This window comes from Balaenoptera ricei, chromosome 16 (assembly GCF_028023285.1).
Source record: "Balaenoptera ricei isolate mBalRic1 chromosome 16, mBalRic1.hap2, whole genome shotgun sequence".
Lineage (NCBI taxonomy): Eukaryota > Metazoa > Chordata > Mammalia > Artiodactyla > Balaenopteridae > Balaenoptera > Balaenoptera ricei.
The window spans coordinates 118,359,696-118,381,149 of record NC_082654.1 but is presented as its reverse complement, the minus strand read 5'-3'; the positions used below and the strand labels follow the sequence as shown (position 1 = coordinate 118,381,149).

Genomic DNA, 21,454 nt, shown 5'->3' with positions numbered 1-21,454 from the left:
TTGGTCTGGAAGTCTGCAGAAGGATGGTTGTTTTAATGTTTCTATTTTCCAATATTTGGGGGCTCGCTTTAGTGGAGAGGAATATTAAGAATTTTAAATGAAGACATTTAAATGGCTGTATTTTTTTAATCAGAAAAATTCCACATTCAGAATAAATCCTTTTGTATGACATGGAGTCAATTTTTTAAAAATGTATATAGTGTTTTTAAAAAATAATTTACTGGTGTAAAAAACTTGGTTTCTTATATATCTGATTTTTGTTTTATGTTTCTAGTCTCCTGGTCTACTAGGAGTCTATACATGAACAGTTGATTTAATGCCTCTGTTTTCTTATATTTGGGGCTCACTTCAGTGGTAGAAATTCTAATCAGATTTTTTTTTTAAATTTTTAAATTTTATTTTATTTATTTTTTTATACAGCAGGTTCTTATTAATCATCAATTTTATACACATTTTTATTTTTATTATTTTTGTATTTATTTTTAACATTTGTATTGGCGTATAATTGCTTTATAATGGAGTGTTAGTTTCTGCTTTATAACAAAGTGAATCACTATACATATACATATATCCCCATATCTCCTCCGTCTTACGTCTCCCTCCCACCCTCCCTATCCCACCCCTCTAGGTGGTCACAAAGCACAGAGCTGATCTCCCTGTGCTATGCGGCTGCTTCCCACTAGCTATCTATTTCACATTTGGTAGTATATACAACTCCATGCCACTATCTCACTTCATCCCAGCTTATCCTTCCCCCTCCCCGTGTCCTCAAGTCCATTCTCTACGTCTGTGTCTTTATTCCTGTCTTGCCCCTAGGTTCTTCAGAACCATTTTTCTGTTTTTTTTTAGATTCCATATATATGTGTTAGCGTACGGTATTTGTTTTTCTCTTTCTGACTTACTTCACTCTGTATGACAGACTCTAGGTCCATCCACCTCACTACAGATAACTCAATTTCGTTTCATTTTATGGCTGAGTAATATTCCATTGTATATATGTGCCACATCTTCTTTATCCATTCATCTGTCGATGGACACTTAGGTTGCTTCCATATCCTGGCGATTGTAAATAGAGGTGCAATGAACATTGTGGTACATGACTCTTTCTGAATTATGGTTTTCTCAGGGTATATGCCCAATAGTGGGATTGCTGGATCATATGGTAATTCTATTTTTAGTTTTTTAAGGAACCTCCATACTGTTCTCCATAGTGGCTGTATCAATTTACATTCCCACGAACAGTGCTAGAGGGTTCCCTTTTCTCCACACCCTCTCCAGCATTTATTGTTTGTAGACTTCTTGATGATGGCCATTCTGACTTGTGTGAGGTGATACCTCATTGTAGTTTTGATTTGCATTTCTCTAATGATTAGTGATGTTGAGCATCCTTTCATGTGTTTGCTGGCAATATGTATATCTTCTTTGGAGAAACGTCTGTTTAGGTCTTCTGCCCATTTTTGTATTGGGTTGTTTGTTTTTTTGATATTGAGCTGCATGAGCTGCTTGTATATTTTGGAGATTAATCCTTTGTCAGTTGCTTCATTTGCAAATATTTTCTCCCATTCTGAGGGTTGTCTTTTGTCTTGTTTATGGTTTCCTTTGCTGTGCAAAAGCTTTTAAGTTTCATTAGGTTCCATTTGTTTATTTTTGTTTTTATTTCCATTTCTCTAGGAGGTGGGTCAAAAAGGATCTTGCTGTGATTTATGTCATAGAGTGTTCTGCTTATGTTTTCCTCTAAGAGTTGATAATGTCTGTCCTTACATTTAGGTCTTTCATCATTTTGAGTTTATTTTTGTGTATGGCATTAGGGAGTGTTCTAATTTCATTCTTTTACATGTAGCTGTTCAGTTTTCCCAGCACCACTTATGGAAGAGGCTGTCTTTTCTCCACTGTATATTCTTGCCTCCTTTATCAAAAATAAGGTGACCATATGTGCATGGGTTTATCTCTGGGCCTTCTATCCTGTTCCATTGATCTATATTTCTGTTTTTGTGCCAGTACCATACTCTCTTGATTACTGTGGCTTTGTAGTATAGTCTGAAGTCAGGGAGCCTGATTCCTCCAGCTCCATTTTTCTTTCTCAAGATTGCTTTGGCTATTCGGAGTCTTTTGTGTTTCCATACAAATTGTGAAATTTTTTATTCTAGTTCTCTGAAAAATGCCATTGGTAGTTTGAGAGGCATTGCATTGAATCTGTAGATTGCTTTGTGTAGTAGAGTCATTTTCACAATGTTGATTCTTCCAATCCAAGAACACGGTATATCTCTCCATCTGTTTGTATCGTCTTTAATTTCTTTCATCAGTGTCTTATAGTTTCTGCATACAGGTCTTTTGTCTCCAGAGGTAGATTTATTCCTAAGTATTTTATTCTTTTTGTTGCAGTGATAAATGGGAGTGTTTCCTTAATTTCTCTCTCAGATTTTTAATCATTAGTGTATAGGAATGCAAGAGATTTCTGTGCATTTATTTTGTATCTTACTACTTTACCAAATTCATTGATTAGCTCTAGTAGTTTTCTGGTAGCATCTTTAGGACTCTCTATGTATAGTATCATGTCATCTGCAAACAGTGACAGCCTTGCTTCCTCTTTTCCGATTTTGATTCCTTTTATTTCTTTTTCTTCTCTGATTACTGTGGCTAAAACTTCCAAAACTATGTTGAATAATAGTGGTGAGATTGGACAGCCTTGTCTTGTTCCTGATCTTAGAGGAAATGGTTTCAGTTTTTCACCCTTGAGAATGATGTTGGCTGTGGGTTTGTCATATATGGCCTTTATTATGTTGAGGTAAGTTCCCTCTATGCCTACTTTCTGGAGGGTTTTTATCATAAATGGGTGTTGAATTTTGTTGAAAGCTTTTTCTGCATCTATTGAGATGATGGTATGGTTTTTCTCCTTCAGTTTCTTAATATGGTGTATCACATTGATTGATTTGCATATATTGAAGAATCCTTGCATTCCTGGGATAAACCCCACTTGATCATGGTGTATGATCCTTTTAATGTGCTGTTGGATTCTGTTTGCTAGTATTTTGTTGAGGATTTTTTCATCTATGTTCATCAAAGATACTGGCCTGTAGTTTTCTTTCTTTGTGACATCTTTGTCTGGTTTTGGTGTCAGGGTGATGGTGGCCTTGTAGAATGAGTTTGGGAGTGTTCCTCCCTCTGCTATATTTTGGAAGAGTTTGAGAAGGATAGGTGTTAGCTCTTTTCTAAGTGTTTGATAGAATTCGCTTGTGAAGCCATCTGGTCCTGGGCTTTTGTTTGTTGGAAGATTTTTAATCACAGTTTCAATTTCAGTGCTTGTGATTGGTCTGTTTATGTTTTCTATTTCTTCCTTGTTCAGTCTCAGAAGATTGTGCTTTTCTAAGAATTTGTCCATTTCTTCCAGGTTGTCCATTATATTGGCATATAGTTGCTTGTAGTAATCTCTCATGATTCTTTGTATTTCTGCAGTGTCAGTTGTTACTTCTCCTTTTTCATTTCTAATTTTGTTGATTTGAGTCTTCTGTTTTTCTTGATGAGTCTGGCTAATGGTTTATCAATTTTATTTATCTTCTCAAAGAACCAGCCTTTACTTTGATTGATCTTTGCTATTGTTTCCTTCATTTCTTTTTCATTTATTTCTGATCTGATCTTTATGATTTCTTTCCTTCTGCTAACTTTGGGGTTTTTTTCTTCTTCTTTCTCTAATTGCTTTAGGTGTAAGGTTAGGTTGTTTTTTTGAGATGCTTCTTGTTTCTTGAGGTAGGATTGTATTGCTGTCAACTTCCCTCTTAGAATTGCTTTTGCTGCATCCCATAGGTTTTTGGTTGTTGTGTTTTCACTGTCATTTGTTTCTAGGTATTTTTTGATTTCCTCTTTGATTTCTTCAGTGATCTCTTGGTTATTAGGTAGTGTATTGTTTAGTGTCCATGTGTTTGTATTTTTTACAGATTTTTTCCCCTGTAATTGATATCTAGTCTCATAGCATTGTGGTCGGAGAAGATACTTGATACGATTTCAATTTTCTTAAATTTACCAAGGCTTGATTTGTGACCCAAGATATGATCTATCCTGGAGAATGTTCCATGCGCACTTGAGAAGAAAGTGTATTCTGTTGTTTTTGGATGGAATGTCCTATAAATATCAATTAAGTCCATCCCGTTTAATGTATCATTTAAAGCTTGTGTTTCCTTATTTGTTTTCATTTTGGATGATCTGTCCATTGGTGAAAGTGGGGTGTTAAAGTCCCCTACTATGATTGTGTTACTGTCGATTTACCCTTTTATGGCTGTTAGCATTTGCCTTATGTATTGAGGTGCTCCTATGTTGGGTGCATAAATATTTACAATTGTTATATCTTCTTCTTGGATTGATCCCTTGATCATTATGTAGTGTCCTTCTTTGTCTCTTGCAGTAGTCTTTATTTTAAAATCTGTTTTGTCTGATATGAGAATTGCTATTCCAGCTTTCTTTTGATTTCCATTTGCATGGAATATCTTTTTCCATCCCCTCACTTTCAGTCTGTATGTGTCCCTAGGTCTGAAGTGGTCTCTTGTAGACAACATATATACAGGTCTTGTTTTTGTATCCACTCAGCCAGTCTGTGTCTTTCGCTGGGAGCATTTAATCCATTTACATTTAAGGTAGTTATCGATATGTATGTTCCTATTACCATTTTCTTAATTGTTTTGGGTTTGTTAATGTAGGTCTTTTCCTTTTCTTTTGTTTCCTGCCTAGAGAAGTTCCTTCAGCATTTGTTGTAAAGCTGGTTTGGTGGTGCTGAATTCCCTTAGCTTCTGCTTGGCTGTAAAGGTTTTAATTTCTCCATCAAATCTGAATGAGATCCTTGCTGGGTAGAGTAATCTTGGTTGTAGGTTTTTCCATTTCATCACTTTCAATATGTCCTGCCACTCCCTTCTGGCTTGCAGAGTTTCTGCTGAAAGATCAGCTGTTAACCTTATGGGGATTCCCTTGTGTGTTATTTGTTCTTTTTCTCTTGCTGCTTTTAATATTTTTCTTTGTGTTTAATTTTTGATAGTTTGATTAATATATGTCTTGGTGTGTTTCTCCTTGGATTTATCCTGTATGGGACTCTCTGCGCTTCCTGACTTGATTAACTATTTCCATTCCCATATTAGGGAAGTTTTCAACTATAATCTCTTCAAATATTTTCTCAGAGCCTTTCTTTTTCTCTTTGTCTTCTGGGACCTCTATAATTCGAATGTTGGTGCGTTTAATGTTGTCCCAGAGGTCGTTGAGGCCGTCCTCAATACTTTTCATTCTTTTTTCTTTATTCTGCTCTGCAGTAGTTATTTCCAGTATTTTATCTTCCAGGTCACTTATCCATTCTTCTGCCTCAGTTATTCTGCTATTGATCCCTAATAGAGAATTTTTAATTTCATTTATTGTGTTGTTCACGATTGTTTGCTCTTTCGTTCTTCTAGGTCCTTGTTAAACGTTTCTTGTATTTTCTCCATTCTGTTTCCAAGATTTTGGATCATCTTTACTAAAACCAGTCTGAAATCTTTTTCAGGTAGACTGCCTATTTCCTCTTCATTTGTTTGGTCTGGTGGATTTTTACCTTGCTCCTTCATCTGCTGTGTGTTTCTCTGTCTTCTCATTTTGCTTAACTTACTGTGTTTGGGGTCTCCTTTTCACAGGCTGCAGGTTTGTAGTTCCCGTTGTTTTTGGTGTCTGCCCCCAGTGGCTAAGGTTGGTTCGGTGGGTTGTGTAGGCTTCCTGGTGGAGGAGACTGGCACCTGTGTTCTGGTGGGCAGGACCATGTCCGGTGGTATGTTTTGGGTTGTCTGTGAACTTGGTATGATTTTAGGCAGCCTCTCTGCTAATGGGTGGGGTTGTGTTCCTGTGTTGCTAGTTGTTTGGCATAGGGTGTCCAGCACTGTAGCTTGCTGGTTGTTGAGTGGAGCTTGGTCTTAGCATTGAGATGGAGATCTCTGGGAGAGCTTTTGCCGTTTGACATTACGTGGAGCTGGGAGGTCTCTGGTGGACCAGTGTCCTGAACTCGGCTCTCCCACATCAGAGGCACAGGCCTGACACCCGGCTGGAGCACCAAGACCCTGTCAGCGACATGGCTCAGAAGAAAAGGGAGAAAAAAAGAAAGAAAGATAGAATGAAAAAATAAAATAAAGTTATTAAAATGAAAAATAATTATTAAAAATTAAAAGTAAATAAGAAAAGTAATAAAAAGAAAGAAGAAAGAAAGAAGAGAGAAACCAAACCAAAAAACAAATCCACCAATGATAACAAGAGCTAAAAACTATACTAAAAAAAAAAAAAGTAACCAGACAGACAGAACCCTAGGACAAATGGTAAAAGCAAAGCTATACAGACAAAATCACACAAGAAGCATACACATACACACTCACAGAAAGAGAAAAAGGAAAAAGAAAATATATCTATATATATAAAAAAAAAGGAGGAAGAGAGCAACCAAATAATAAACAAATGTACCAATGATAATAAACTTTAAATACTAGACTAAGATAAACATAAAACCAAAAACAAATTAGATGCAGAAAGCAAACCCCAAGTCTGCAGTTGCTCCCAAGTCCACCTCCTCAATTTGGGATGATTCGTTGTCTATCAGGTATTCCACAGATGCAGGTACATCAAGTTGTTTGTGGAGCTTTAATCCGCTGCTTCTGAGGCTGCTGGGAGAGATTTCCCTTTCTCTTCTTCGTTCGCACAGCTCCTGGTGTTCAGCTTTGGATTTGGACCCGCCTCTGCGTGTAGGTCACCTGAGGGCGTCTGTTCTTCGCTCAGACAGGACGGGGTTAAAAGAGCAGCTGCTTCGGGGGCTCTGGCTCACGCAGGCCGGGGGGAGGGAGGGGTACGGATGCGGGGCAAGCCTGCGGCGGCAGAGGCCGGCGTGACGTTGCAGCAGCCTGAGGCGCGCTGTGCGTTCTCCCGGGGAAGTTGTCCCCGGATCATGGGACCCTGGCGGTGGCGGGCTGCACAGGCTACCGGGAGGGGCGGTGTGGAGAGTGACCTGTGCTCGCACACAGGCTTCTTGGTGGCGGCAGCAGCAGCCTTAGCGTCTCATGCCCGTCTCTGGGGCCCGCGCTGATTGCCGCGGCTCACGCCCGTCTCTGGAGCTCGTTTAGGCGGCACTCTGAATCCCCTCTCCTCGCGTGCCGCGAAACAAAGAGGCAAGAAAAAGTCTCTTGCCTCTTTGGCAGCTCCAGACCTTTTCCCGCACGCCCTCCCGGCTAGCCGTGGTGCGCTAACCCCTTCAGGCTGTGTTCACACCACCAACCCCAGTCCTCTCCCTGCGATCTGACCTCTGAAACCTGAGCCTCAGCTCCCAGCCCCTGCCCACCCCGGCGGGGGAGCAGACAAGCCTCTCGGGCTGGTGAGTGCTGGTCGGCACCGATCCTCTGTGGGGAATCTCTCTGCTTTGCCCTCCGCACCCCTGTGGCTGCGCTCTCCTCCGCGGCTCTGAAGCTTCCCCCCTCTGCCACCCGCAGTCTCTGCCCGCAAAGGGGCTTCCTAGTGTGTGGAAACCTTTCCTCCTTCACAGCTCCCTCCCACTGGTGCAGGTCCTGTCCCTATTCTTTTGTCTCTGTTGTTTCTTTTTTCTTTTGCCCTACCCAGGTACGTGTGGAGTTTCTTGCCTTTTGGCAAGTCTGAGGTCTTCTGCCAGCGTTCAGTAGGTGTTCTGTAGGAGGTGTTCCACATGTAGATGTATTTCTGATGTATTTGTGGGGAGGAAGGTGATCTCCGCGTCTTACTCCTCCGCCATCTTGAAGGTCTCTAATGAAATTTTTAAAGAATACATTTAAGAAGCTTTATTTTTTTAGTCAGAAGAATTCCATGTTCAGTGTGAATCCTTTTTCATATGAAATGGATCCTTTTTTTTTTTTTAGCTTAAATAGTCTTCTTAGAATGAACAGGTTTCAAAAAGTTTGTACTTTTGTGTATTGGATTCACTTCATGTAGAACCTGTTAAGTATTCTGCTGCCTTTATATTAATCCCATTAGAGCATCCAGTGGAAAAGTCTATGCATACCTCTCAGCATTTTGTTCTAGAACCCTGTCAGGCTTGGAGAATAGATAATCTGGAAAATTGTTTTTTGACAAAATATAAAAATATGAGTTTGTTCAAACGGAGTCCATGGTAAGCTAATGACTATGAATGAGTGTAGATCTACTTCTGTGTTTGATGAGAACAAACATATTTGACGTAGAAAATATGGCTCTTGTAAATAATCATGACAATGGATTTTTGTGGGCAGGTTTTAATTTCAGTGTTGGTATTTCATTATGTTGAGTGTTCAGCCATTTCACAGCTTGTTAAAGATCTATTTCAAGCATTTGTTTTTCCTTCTGAACAGTTTCCCAGCACCTAATTATTAAGAGAACACACAGTATGTAGAACAAATTCACATGTGCAGAACTGACAATCCCACAAGTGTTATATTCTTATTTGCACTACGGTCTTATTCATGTTGGGTAAAATCCATGCATTTCTCTAAATTTCTCTTCCTTTCCTCATGGAGCCTCTTAGCAGGGATGCAGTACGTGATATTGCAGGCATGCTGTCAGGAATATTGAAAAGGCTAATAAGAACCTCACACTGAAGAATTACATGGAAAGAAAAGATTCAGCACGAACTGTCAATCTTTTTTTTCTGGTCTTTTAGGTTCTTTGACTTTCTTGTTGGCAAAATGTGGCTCTCTTTCACCTGCCATTCTAAAAAACTCAATCTTCCAAGGATTTGTTTGACAGGCCCTATGCTTAATATCAAGGTCTGAACATTTAGTTTCTTTCTCTAGAATGTTCCATTCCCTCAGATATCAGAGCTTTCAGTGGGTCCTTACCTTGTTGGAAGTAGTAACAGTTTAAGGGATGCCATTAAGCCAGAATCAGCCTGCGTTTGCTAATGATTACCAAAGGAACAATTACTATTCCCTGTAAGGTGATTGCAAGGAAACCAGAGAGCATGTATTTCTCAGGCAAAATCAAGGACTAACCCTGTAAGCTTCAAAGACCTCATCACAGTGAGGCTATTGCTGTGTCATCCTAGTCCAAACAAAAGTATACCTGGAATAAAAAGAGGCTTGCTATGAATATAAATTTTCTGCAGATAAAATACAGGCCACAAAATGGCAAAGATGTGTTAAAAGTTTTCTGTATGTGCATTGTACTTTTATAGATGTGTATCTATCAGAAGAGGCCTATATCCTTCTCCTTATACGTAAGATGCAGAAAGTATGAGAGTGACTAGGTTAATAACATTGTTTTGCAAAATGGGTGATAATGAATGACTTTGAAACATAATTTTGAAAGAATGAGACTAAAAACATCAGGTACATGTGGCGATCCATTCTCTTGGAAGAAGTTAATAAAGTCTACAACTGAAACATGGACTTATTTTTAAAGAAGCCACCTTCTGGACCAGGCAGCATACACTGGATTAGTAAATGCTGACAAGTCTGATAGAAGTGAAAACAGTAGTCCAGGGATTAGCCTTAGATTGTGTGAGTCTTTCCGTGGCTACAGCCCCTGCTTTAACTCTCTTCAGATGGAAAGATTGAGGGGATTTTTTGGGAAGGAGACAGAAAGGTAGATAGAATTATATAGGTAAATGGACAGGTGAGAGAGAGAGGGAAAGAGAGAGAGAGAGAAAGAAAGAGAGAAAGAGAGAGAGAGGACAGATTATTTTAGATTATTTTCATGTTTCATATAAAAATTAAAATAGATAATTCCTTGATAAACTTGATTTATATAAATCCCCTCTATGGATTTTGGTCACTTACCCCATGCCAGGATATAGGGAAGAAAGCCTCAAAGGGAGTATATCAACATGTGATTTATCCAAATTTGTATTTTAGAGTACGAGGGAAATTGATATTAGTTCCATGTCATTTACCTTTAATGTATAATGTAAAGCACTAAGTAAGTGCCTTCACTGTAATAGCTTTTGAGTCAAAGGTTACAGGCATTTCACTCACAGAAACCCATGAAAACAACTGCATTTTTTTCAGTGTCTAGGTTTTATGTCAGCAGAAAAATAAAGGGATTAAAACTCTAGCGAGGAAAATCAGCAGTTCACCATACTTCCTTGAACAAGAGTATTTTTCTTAGAATGCTTTCATCAAAATTGCCTCCAGTACATACTTAATTTTCTTGTAGTAAACCCACATTTGGCCAGCCAGCCTTAAAGATCCTAAAGGAAATTAATAAACATTGTTTATACTTGTGGAACTATTGAGAATGGCCAGAAAGCAGTAGGAACCTAAAAAATTATAATTTTCGTATCATTTTCCTTTTCCTGATTATGGATTAAAGAATTTTCTTTGTGACATGAAAAAGATTTGGAGCTGTTGTTTGCCCTGTATATCTGCATTTTACACTTCTCTGGCACCCTCACGTACTTGATTCTCTTTACAGTGAGTTCTTAGAGATCAAGGCAAGACATCCTGGGGGAAAAAATCTAGGAATAATCTTTTACATAAGGCAATAATTCATACATTTTGATTAAACATGTTTTTTTTCACTTCCTAACCGCAAGATAAGCACAAAATGTTTTAAAAGGGTAGGGAAAGATTCCTTAGATGGGGTGGTACCTATAATGATGAGAGTTAATAAGGACATAAAACTCCTTAAGACTAATTGTTATGTTTACTTAAATATCAGTTATCTTTCTAGGCACTCCTGTAGCCATTGGCAACTCTAAAGATTTCTATGTGGTGTTGATCTCAGCAAGGACCTAGGTGTCATCCATACAGGTTGATGAACAGAAATGCTAAGTAGCTTCCAAAGAGGAAGAAGCAAAGGGAAAAGAGCCCCTCATTTCCTTTCTGCCCTTTCTCCCCACCAGGATCTGTGCCTTTGGAAAGAAAGTCAGAGGGCATTTTCCCTGGGTTAGTTGTAGAATGCTATCTTCAGCCATAGCTTCGTAGAGCATTTAGCCAGTCAGCAGGCCAGAGAGCCTACCGGAACTGTTGGAAGGAATATGTGAGGGGAACACTCTCAGACTCTGGTCTGTCTTGAAGTAACTCAGTCCAAATTTTGAGTAGCTCAGCTACTCTGGTATCCACCGGACTCCCCTGCAGTCCCTCTGTGCCTTACTTTGCACGTTGACTGAATACGGCGTGCACTCAGGCACCATCATGCACACTCATCTTTGTGTTTACCCTCTAGTTCATAACCCTATCAATTCTGTACTCTAAAATCATTTAGTATCTTGTTCTCGGTTGCAAACAACAAACTGATTCTGGCTAACTTGGGCAGAAAAATAATCTGCTGAAGGATATCTGACAGCTTGCAGAATTGAATGGAAGCCTGGACAGCAAAACTTGGAGTTATGGCAGAAGCCTGGGAATGTGGACAAGCTGAGTGAGACAGCCCGTCACGCCACAGAAAATGTTCTGGTTAGGACTTTACTAATGGAATTTGCATGATCATCGCCGGACAATAAGCCCCCTCATCACTTCTGTGAATAACCTGTTATGCCTCTATGCTTTGCATCTGTGGCACCCATGTGTCCTATGAGGCGTCTAGGATAACTGCTGGGTCTTCAGGAACTCTCAGTATGGTGTCATCAATGTCGTTAACCACTGTGATTTCCTGTAGGTTGGCAAGATGGTCAGAGTTCTTGCAGACTAAATGTTGGAACACGGCCAGAGTGTAGAGGTGATCCTGAGGCAAGACGCTGAAGGCGTTACAGCATCCTTGCTAGGTAAAGCAGACTTGTCTTGTGTTTCTGTTTTTTAGGATTCAGCATTTGCACAGCCAGTGGTTGCCTAGTTCGTTTCAGGGGCTGAAACAGCTTGTTCTGGTGAGCAGACCATGACCGGCATGACAGGCAGAAGTCCCTTCCCCACCTGATTAAACATATGACAATAGACTGCTGTTCTTCAAGATCCATTTTCTTTCTGTACAAAGGAGGACTCACCATCCCTGCATGTCTCAGGTCTTTCATGCTGTCATTAATCCCTGCCCTTTCTTCAGGGATGTTATATTACTTTGATTACAATTTTGACCACAAGGAAACAAAGCTCAAAGGGCTTCCACTTGGCTGTTCCTACCGAGGTAACCCCTATCTCATGCTTCAGTGGGTTTTTTTCTTAGGAATATCTCTAGCAACTCTGTACTCGAGAACTGAGGAACTAACCACAGCGTGGGTTTGAGGTGCCACTGGGCTTCATGGGAAGTAGATTGGGTCAAAACTTCACTTATAACTTGACCCCCAGAAACCTCCATCCTGACTGTTAGACTGCAGTGTTATATGCCCAGTAATTCCTAAGAGGCCTGGGTATTTTCCTTCCCCCAGTGTCCATGTCTGCTAAACAGCCACAGAGTCCTTTGAAGAAGGCTGGATAGAAGATTCATGAACTGTGTTTATGATGTTACTGAAGATATATAAAAGACACATATCATTTGTTAATGTCATTCATCACTTTAAAGTTGACCTTAAAAATATAGTAAGATAGAAGCATTAAATCTGAAATACTCAATTCCCAATTATTGGTGTGAATGGACTGGCATTTCCATTTATCTTGGCCAGTCTTCTTTTCAGGTGGTTCTTGACATGAGATCTACCTTCACTGTAGCCTAGAAGAGGTTGGAAAGTATAGACGTAATTCTTACTTCCAAACAGGTTGGTGGCCGTAATCTTCTGGGGAGGTGGTGCTTTCCATTCTTAGCAAGTGAATAAGAAACCAGGAGTAAAGAAGATGGAAAACTACTGCACTGTCCTATGATTAATTCTTTTAAGTTGCATCTGCACAATGTTGATTTATTATTTCTTTTGACTCATGATCAGCATACTCAAGCCTTAGATTTGAGATGCAGTATTTCATGTGGCTAATAACAGGGCCAGACAACCTGGCTATGAACACCAGTAGCCGAGTGACCTTAGACAAGTCATTTAATGTCTCTAACCCTGTTTTTTCATCTACATAATGGAGGAAACAGTACATGCCTTAGAGGCTTGTTATATGGATGTAATTGAATAATTGTAACATAGAGCGACCATTCAATAATATTAGCCAGTATATATTTAAAAGCTTATACAATTTTTAATTATAGAAACAGAGAGTAAGTAATGCCAAATGTAAACGCTTTTAACTTCCATATTGGATTATCTGTGCTGCTGATTTCCTTAAGAGTTCGTTTATCTGGCATGTATTTCTTTAAGACCTACTATGAGCAAGGTTCCATGCTGATTTTTACATGATGTGCTAACCTTGACCTCAGGTGGCTAGTTGGCCATTGTTAGAGGACACCGAGTAGTGGGGAGCTTTGTTGGTAAAACGCTGGGCACATAAAAGTTGTTCCTTTTCTCCCCCCATCTGGGTTCCCTCCTATCCTGACTTGCTCAATGCACTAAGATTTAGCCTATGTAAAATCATCAAACACTACATTAGTATTATTTAATAGAAATATAATGTAAGCCACAAATGTCATATATATAATTTTAAATTTTCTAGTAACTACATAAAGAAGTAAAGTGAATGAGATGAAATTAACTTTAATAATATATTTTATTTAGTCTGCCGTATCTAGAATAACACGATCTCAACATGTAATAAATATATAGAACTGTTGATGAGATATTTTAATCCCTTTTTTCATGCTAAGTCTTTGGAGTTCAGTGTGTATTTTACATTTCACATCTATTCACACCACCTTTCAAGTGCCTAATCTCTACATGTGTTGGCGAGTGGCAACTTATAGTGGACAGAGCAAGGCTAAACTGTGTTACTAGATTCTAAAACTTAGCCATGAATTCTTCAGTAAACAGCTTTGGACTATTCTCAGATCCCCACCTTGAAGGAGAAATACAGAAAGAGAAAGAATGAATTGAAGTTGTGATGTTGAAAGGAAGCTGGTTGAAATAGCAGTTTTAAAAAAATGAGTATGATAAATTACCCATAATAGTCAATGAGAAATTACAGTGTTTTTTCCTTTCTGATTGGGGGTACCACTGTCTTTTTTTCTTTGTACTAGTTATATGGTCTACAGTGGAATGAAGTCAGATGTGTAGAGATTAAGGCACTCTCTTCTTTCGTGCCATCTGTTGCTAGAATTTTTTCATGCTTCATGCCACAGTCATCTGTGACTTGTCTTTCATATGGTTGATGACCCAAGTCAACGTGCCACCTGAAACTTTAAAAAAAGCCTCTATCAATAACTTAATTTATGATAAATCATGTACACCATGCTTATGTGATGACATTACATAGAGAAGAAGCATAAACATTTTATTTATTAGGCCTTTGCATTTTTGGATCACAATCAACAAGGATTTACATGAGATTAATATCATTATTTTGCCTGAACTTTTTATTAGAGAAAATTTCATATATATGCAAAATTAGAAGAAGATGATGAAGCTTGATATAACCTTTAGTCAAACTTCAACAATTATTAACTTATGGCTAATTTCCTTTTCATCTATAGCTGTGTCCCCAGTTACCTCAAGGTATAATTCCAGAATCATAGGCAATTCATCAGTAATTTTAGTATCTTCAATAAAATACATTGCACCTAAAATTTAATAATTTTAATATCATCAAACAGTCAATGTCCATGTTTCCGCAGTTTCCTTTTTTAATATAGTAAGCTCGTTTCAATCAGGATATAGTATGTACCTATTGCATTTGATTGATAGGCTTCCTTCTCTTCTTTTTTTCCCATCTTGTAATATTGTTGAGAGAACTAGGTAATTTGTTCTGTAAGTTTCTTACAGTCTAGATTTTGCTGATTGCATCCCTGTGATGTTGCTTCTCATATGGCTCTATCCCCTGTGTTTTTTGTAAAATGATAATTAGATCAAAAGTTTTTTGTTTTTTTTTTTTACCAGATTCAGGTTTGCTTGTTTGTTTTGGTGAAAATATTTCCTAGATGCTGTTGTGTTCTTTTATGTGGAAGCACATAATCTGTGGCTATCTCTCTTTTCATAGTGTTAACATTTTAAAAAAAATTAATTAATTAATTAATTTATTTATTTTTGGCTGCATTGGTTCTTCATTGCTGTGCGCAGGCTTTCTCTAGTTGCAGTGAGCGGGGGCTACTCTTCATGGTGGTGCGCGGGCTTCTTATTGCGGTGGCTTCTGTTGTTGCAGAGCGTGAGCTCTAGGTGAGCGGGCTTCAGTAGTCATGGCGTGTGGGCTCAGTAGTTGTGGCTTGAGGGCTCTAGAGCGCAGGCTCAGTAGTTGTGGTGCATGGGCTTGTGGGATCTTCCCGGACCAGGGATCGAACTCGTGTCCCCTGCATTGGCAGGCGGATTCTTAACCACTGCGCCACCAGGGAAGTCCCCATGGTGTTAACGTTGATGCGCCTGTTCATGTGTCAGCAGCCTGAACCATCCAGCCATTAGAAAGTTCTCCACTTTTCAACAAATAGTTTTAGCAACCACTCATGATCATTGCTTTGATCCATCATTTCACGAGGGATTGCATAATAGTGATATTCTAATTCTGTAATTTCTTCTTGATTTACTAGCTGGAATATTTCCACAGAGAGAAACATTGATTTATCAACAATTTGGCTAATCTGAGGTGCAGTTTGTATAGCAAAGACAGGATTCATATTTGATTCTTTTCCTTTATTTAGTAGTTTTCAGAATGAGTTGACCCCTAAAGTATCCTCCAAAGGTAAATAATGTTCTTTTTTAGTATTGGAATTCATGGATTTAAACATATTTGATGTATTTCAAACCATTCTATATATTACTCTTTTTGATGCCCCACTTCTGACTAGTGGAAGCCTCTTGAAGTTGGCTTTGAGTCCTTTTAACTTGCCTCCAGTGGACTTTGATAGCTTCTTTGCTTTCTGGAATGCCAAGATATTCTAGGCTCATCTTACATTTCTCTGTCCCAGATCTTGAATCAGCCATTTCTCCAAGGAGTCCTGGTTTCTTTAAGTGAATAAATTGTATTTAGAGAACATACCTGGGCACCTCAGGTTTTAAGCTTAAGAAATTTTCAATCTGGAGCCTGTATTAGTTAGGAAAACTCCAGTGAAAGTAGCCCCAGTCTCAGTGGCTTAGTGAAATCCAAGTTTATCTTTGCCTCGTGCATTGGCAGGCAGTCCTCTAGGCAGTGATTTATGGACCCCAAATCCTTTTATCCTGTAACTCCAACAACCTGTAGTGCCTCAGAATTGTCTTCTTTTAGCTGAGAAATGCAAAAAGGAAAAGTGGAGGCACCTACTTTTTAACTACTTTGGCCTGGAAGTGATACACATCATTTCTATTCTCATTCTATTAGTGAGAACTAGTCATATGGACCTGTCTCAAAGCAACATGGCAGTAAAGGCAGTCCCTGGCCGGGGAACCCTACACTGTGACAGAGCACACATCTTCATTGAATGTCAGGCTGTCTCCGCCAGAAACCAGCACTTTGCCATCGAAAATCATGGGCTCTACCCAACTTCCTCCAAAGAGACAATCCAAAGTCTCAGTCAGTTACTGCATCCAGCTGAAGTACAGGCACACCTCGTTTTATTGTGCTTTGCTTTATTGCGCTTCCCATAGAATGCATTTTTTTTACAAATTGAAGGCTTGTGGCAATGGTGCATCAAGCAAGTCTGCTGGTACCATTTTCCCAGTAGCATTTGCTCACTTCATGTCTCTGTGTCACGTTTTGGTAATTCTTGCAATATTTCAGACTTTTTCATTATTATTATATTTATTCTGGTGATCTGTGATCAGTGATCTTTGATGTTACTATTGTAATTGTTTTCGGCTGCCATGAACCACGCCCATATAAGACAGTGGACTTAATCGATAAATGTTGTATGTGTTCTGACTGTTCCACCAACCAGCTGTTCGCTCTCCTCAGTCAACCAAGAAAGGGCTCGTGTGCCCACAGTGCAGAAGGCCAAACTCTGACAGCAGGTGTTTGCAGCAAAGTAAGGGTTTATTTGCAGGGGGCCAAGCACGGAGAATGGGCAGCTCATGCTCAAAAGACCCGAACTCCCCCGATGGCTTTAAGCAAGGGTTTTTAAAGACAGTGTTGGGGAGAGAATTGTAGGATGTGTGATTAGCTCATGGATTGTCTTCTGATTGGTTGGTGGTGATCAAGAATGTCAATTATCAACCTTCTGATTCCAGTCAGTCTAAGGTCTGTGTGTTTGTGGTCAGCAGGTAGGCACCATCCTCCGCCTGGGTTGTGATGGGGGCTGTCTTAGTTTCTACAGAGCAACTCAAAGATATGCATCACATTGTTACCTCTTTCCCTTCAGGAGGGGCTGGCAGGCCTGTGACTCTATTTTCCTAATCATTCATTGCTTGAGCCTGCTCTTCAGAACTCTGGGAAGGCCTAGGAGATCAAAGCCTTTTTTTTCTTTTCTATAAACAAGAAATAGGGGACCCAGAGGGGCTTTTGTACCCAGGAAGGCCCAGCAGGCTCTTGCTTTGTTTTAATCCCCCCCTTTCTTTGATACTCCTCAATCCTGAGGGGAACAGGGGCAGGACAAGAAAGGGAATAAAGTTTTGGATCCAAGATTAATCACACACTCAGTAAGGGAACTCTGTTTTAGGGGGACTCAGTTTCAGTAGGGCCCCTCCCTATTCCCTGAGACACAACAATATTGAAATTAGACTAATGAATAAGGCTGTAGTGGCCTGTACATGTTCAAGTGAAAGGAAGAGTCAACTGAGGCTGCAAACTTCACTGTTGTCTTATTTTAAGAAATGACCACAGCCCCCCACCCTTCAGCAACCACCACCCTGACCAATCAGCAGCCATCAACATCGGGGCAAGACCCTCCCCCCACCAGCCAAAAGATTCTGACTCGCTGAAGGCCCAGATGATGGCTGGTACTTTTTAGCAATGAAGTATTTTTCATTAAGGTAGGTACACTGTTTTATTAGCCATAATGCTATTACACACTTAATAGACTACAGTATAGTGTAAATATAACTTCTAGATGCACCAGGAAACCAAAAAATGTGTGTGATTCACTCTATTGTGATACTCGCTTTATTGCAATGCTCTGGAACCGAACTGCAGTGTCTCTGAGGGGTGTCTGTAGAGCATCTTCCCGCACCCCAAATCAATATATGGTGGAACATAGACAGGACAACCCCAATAAACACTCCCATTTGGAAAAGATAAGAAGGATGTAGAGCACAGGTTGATGGCCTGTAGAAATTTTGGAAACTCTTGTGTACACATTATGAGGTCTTCCTGCACTGGCATTGGATGAAATTCCTTGATTAGACTTGAATTCTACTCTCAATTGCTGCAAGCAATTTCTTGTCCACTACTTTCTATGGCTCTTTCCTCCACTTTCTGGAAGATTTGTCCTTATCCATTTTCACACCTATCCACATTTGAAGGTTATTGAAGACTATGCCATCCCTAGGAGCCATATGTTTTTTGCAGTCGGCTTCCTATTCTTGCGAGTTGGAAGGTAACTTTGGAGATTGAAAGGGTTATTTTTTTTAAGGCTCAAACTCTGTTTTTTTAAAAAAAATTTTATTGAAGTATAGTTGATTTACAATGTTGTATTAGTTTCAGGTGTACAGCAAAGTGATTCAGATTATCTATCCATCTATCTATCTATCTATCTATCTATCTATCTATCTATCTAACATCTATCTATTCTTTTTCAGATTCTTTTCCCTTACCTAAGTCTTTTTTAAAAGAGGCTCTGATTTCTTTAGCATATGATTCTTTCAAAACCTTGGTAGGGTCATGATCTGTAGGTCGTTCCATGCGCCAGTAACCTCACCCAAAGATCTGTCAAGGTATGACTGTCCCATATTCTTTTCTTTGCTTCCTCGATTCTTTGGCTCTATCTCTCATTTGAAATTGGCAGTTGAGAGGCCAGCTGTAATCATCAGGAGAGGACCACGTTCTTAATCTGATCTTTACCCCAAGGCTGAATCCCAACGGGCCCTTGGCCTTAAAGCTTTTCTCAGTCTTCTGTCCTACTGTTTAGGGTCCTCAGTGTTTCAATCCTTGCAAGTCCCCACATTTCTGGGGTTTCTCTATCCCATTTTTTTTCTCATAAATTTTACCTAAGCTCATCTCTTTCTTCCAAAACCTTGCTGGATGCTGCCAATAACAACCAACATATGCAAAACATACAGTCACAGCAAGCTCGCCGTCTGCCTTTCAAGTCACCACGGGTGGGACTTACCAAGTGTTGCGCCACCGTGCACACCGGGAATCGCCAGGTTTCCAGCCTCCAGCATCACTTTCCTTGCTGCCTGCTGCCTGACTGCCAATTTTAGATTTTTGTTATGGCAGCACCTTGCTTGAAGGTACTAATTTCTGTATGTGCTGGGGTAATGCTAGCTGCTGTAATAGAGACTGTCACCAAATTAGAGAATCTGGGAACTAAAAAAGGACTTCGGAGACCTTGTAGTACAACCACCTCCTCGTTTTAGGAATCAGGAACCAAGACAAGAAGCAGTGGGGCTTGCCCAGAGGCACGCAGTGCTCTGGAGCCGTACGCTTAGCAGCTGGACAGGGCCTTGGTGCTCCATCTTTGCTCCTTCAGCCCTTAGCGCAGCCTGGTGCCTGCTGCAGGCTTAATGGATATCTCCAGCTGAACTGGGAGCGTGAGCTCTGGCTCTATTACAGCGTCACTGAGGCTCAGACAGAAAGAGAGGAAGGAAGGAAAATTCAGGAAACAGAACTTGAACAAAAATACCTCAAGAAAGGTATAGGTTAGAAGACCTGTGTGCTTTTGTACATTTTCATGCTTTTAATCTCAATCACAATGCTAAAGACATTTTTTTTTTAAATTTATTTATTTTATTATTTATTTTATTTTTGGCTGCGTTGGGTCTTCATTGTTGCGCGCGGGCTATTTTTCTCTAGTTGCGACGAGCGGGGGCTACTCTTCGTTGCGGTGTGCGGGCTTCTCTTGTTGTGGAGCATGGGCTCGAGGCGTGCGGGCCTCAGTAGTTGTGGCACTTGGACTCAGTAGTTGTGGCGCACGGGCTTAGTTGCTCCACAGCATGTGGGATCTTCCCAGACCAGGGCTTGAACCCGTGTCCCCTGCATTGGCAGGCGGACTCTCAACCACTGCGCCACCAGGGAAGCCCGCTAAGGACATTTTGATGACATCATTTTGAGATAGCTTTTTGATATAGTCTTAATAATAAGCCATTTAATATTTAGCTTAAAAACATTACCAAATAATTGACCCAGTGTATGTCCCCTTAGCTCTTGTTCCCACTCTTCCTTTCACCATCTCTGACCTTCATTTTGGGTGGAAGGTTGGTCATACTTGGGGTGAGATGGGCCAAGGTTAAGGAAAGGGATGGTTTGGGGGAACAAAAACTACTATCGTTCTATTTTGATGCGGAATGGGAAGTGGCCTGCTGAGATTGCTGTATCAAAGCCCTCTCCCACACCATATCAAAATGTAAAGAGATAGGACTGCAGACTGTAGATGGCATGACACTTTCTGTGTAGGGCAAAGCCTGACGTGCCACAGGGCTCCACAGTTCTGTCGTTTGTTAATCCAGGTGGTATTTATGAAGCACCTGTTCTGTACCAGACCCTGTGCTGGCACTTAATATATATACACAATGTGATACAAGTGCTGTTCCAGGAGCTTACAGACAATGTAATTTATTAAATTTCAAAATCTTGTACTAGACCATAATATTGGGCATAACATTTTCAAAGGTGATAAAAGTTTGCATGGACATAGATGTCACCCTCTTGAATATTCTGTCTTCTCCCACATAGGTAGAGAAGACAAACTTGCAGTCAGTTTTTTAAGGAATGTTTTTGCCCTTCAAGCCTGAAAAAGGCCTGCTCAGACAGGATAGGCCAGACTCCCTGTGGAGAGGTTGTGTCCACTTATTTGAGAGTATTTGCAGTTTTTGGATAAGCATATCTTTGGTTTTTAAGTCAAATTCGGTGTAGAAGTTGAATTTGTTTTTGTGGACATTTTTTTTACGAATGTGCTACAAGCGTTGATTAATAAAGAGTGTGTACTGAGGTTAATTGTTTGGAGTGCTTTCTTTATAACTTTGTAGGATGTTGTAGTGAATCATCCCAGAGAATAAATAAATTCTCATGCAGAATCATTCTATAAAGATTAATTATGTCAAGCTAACCTTGTTTTATGTGGAAACTTCCTTGTTCTTTTAAAAACTCTTTTATAGAGGGGGTTAGGAAGGAGCAGAATGTGAACATGTTGATTATTGCAATGTTGGGTTTGAGTTAACTAAAAATGGCACGCCAAAAAGTGGTTTGTGTATGCTGGTTGTCATCTGAATAGGACTATTTAGAAACTGATTTAGATATCAGTTGAGGTTTTCTCATCACTTATTCATTTCTCGTTTTGATTTAAGAGTAGAGGCTATGTGTTTTCCAGTCCTCTGATTCTTAGGCCTAGAACTAAATTCGTCTTCACTGGTTATCTCGATAAACTTGAGGACAGTCACAAAATTAAAATCCACAAAATAAGAAATAAAAGTGGTTAGTAAACATGAAGAGATTCAACTTTTCCATCAATTGAAGAAATG

General features: G+C 39.8%; 1 protein-coding gene across 20 annotated transcripts in view; it reads left to right on the top strand.

Annotated features, from left to right (window-relative positions):
• The window catches only part of ANK3 (ankyrin 3), a 687,375-nt gene that overhangs the window by 135,501 nt on the left and 530,420 nt on the right, over positions 1–21,454 (top strand). For 17 of the 20 annotated variants that reach the window (XM_059900935.1, XM_059900931.1, XM_059900912.1 and 14 more), the window contains exon 2: positions 11,581–11,686. The exons of the other annotated variants lie outside the window; for them this stretch is intronic. In XM_059900935.1, the coding sequence (XP_059756918.1) occupies positions 11,614–11,686 (73 nt within the window). In that variant the 5' untranslated portion in view covers positions 11,581–11,613. The remainder of the gene's footprint in view (positions 1–11,580; positions 11,687–21,454) is intronic. 20 annotated transcript variants of the gene reach the window in all.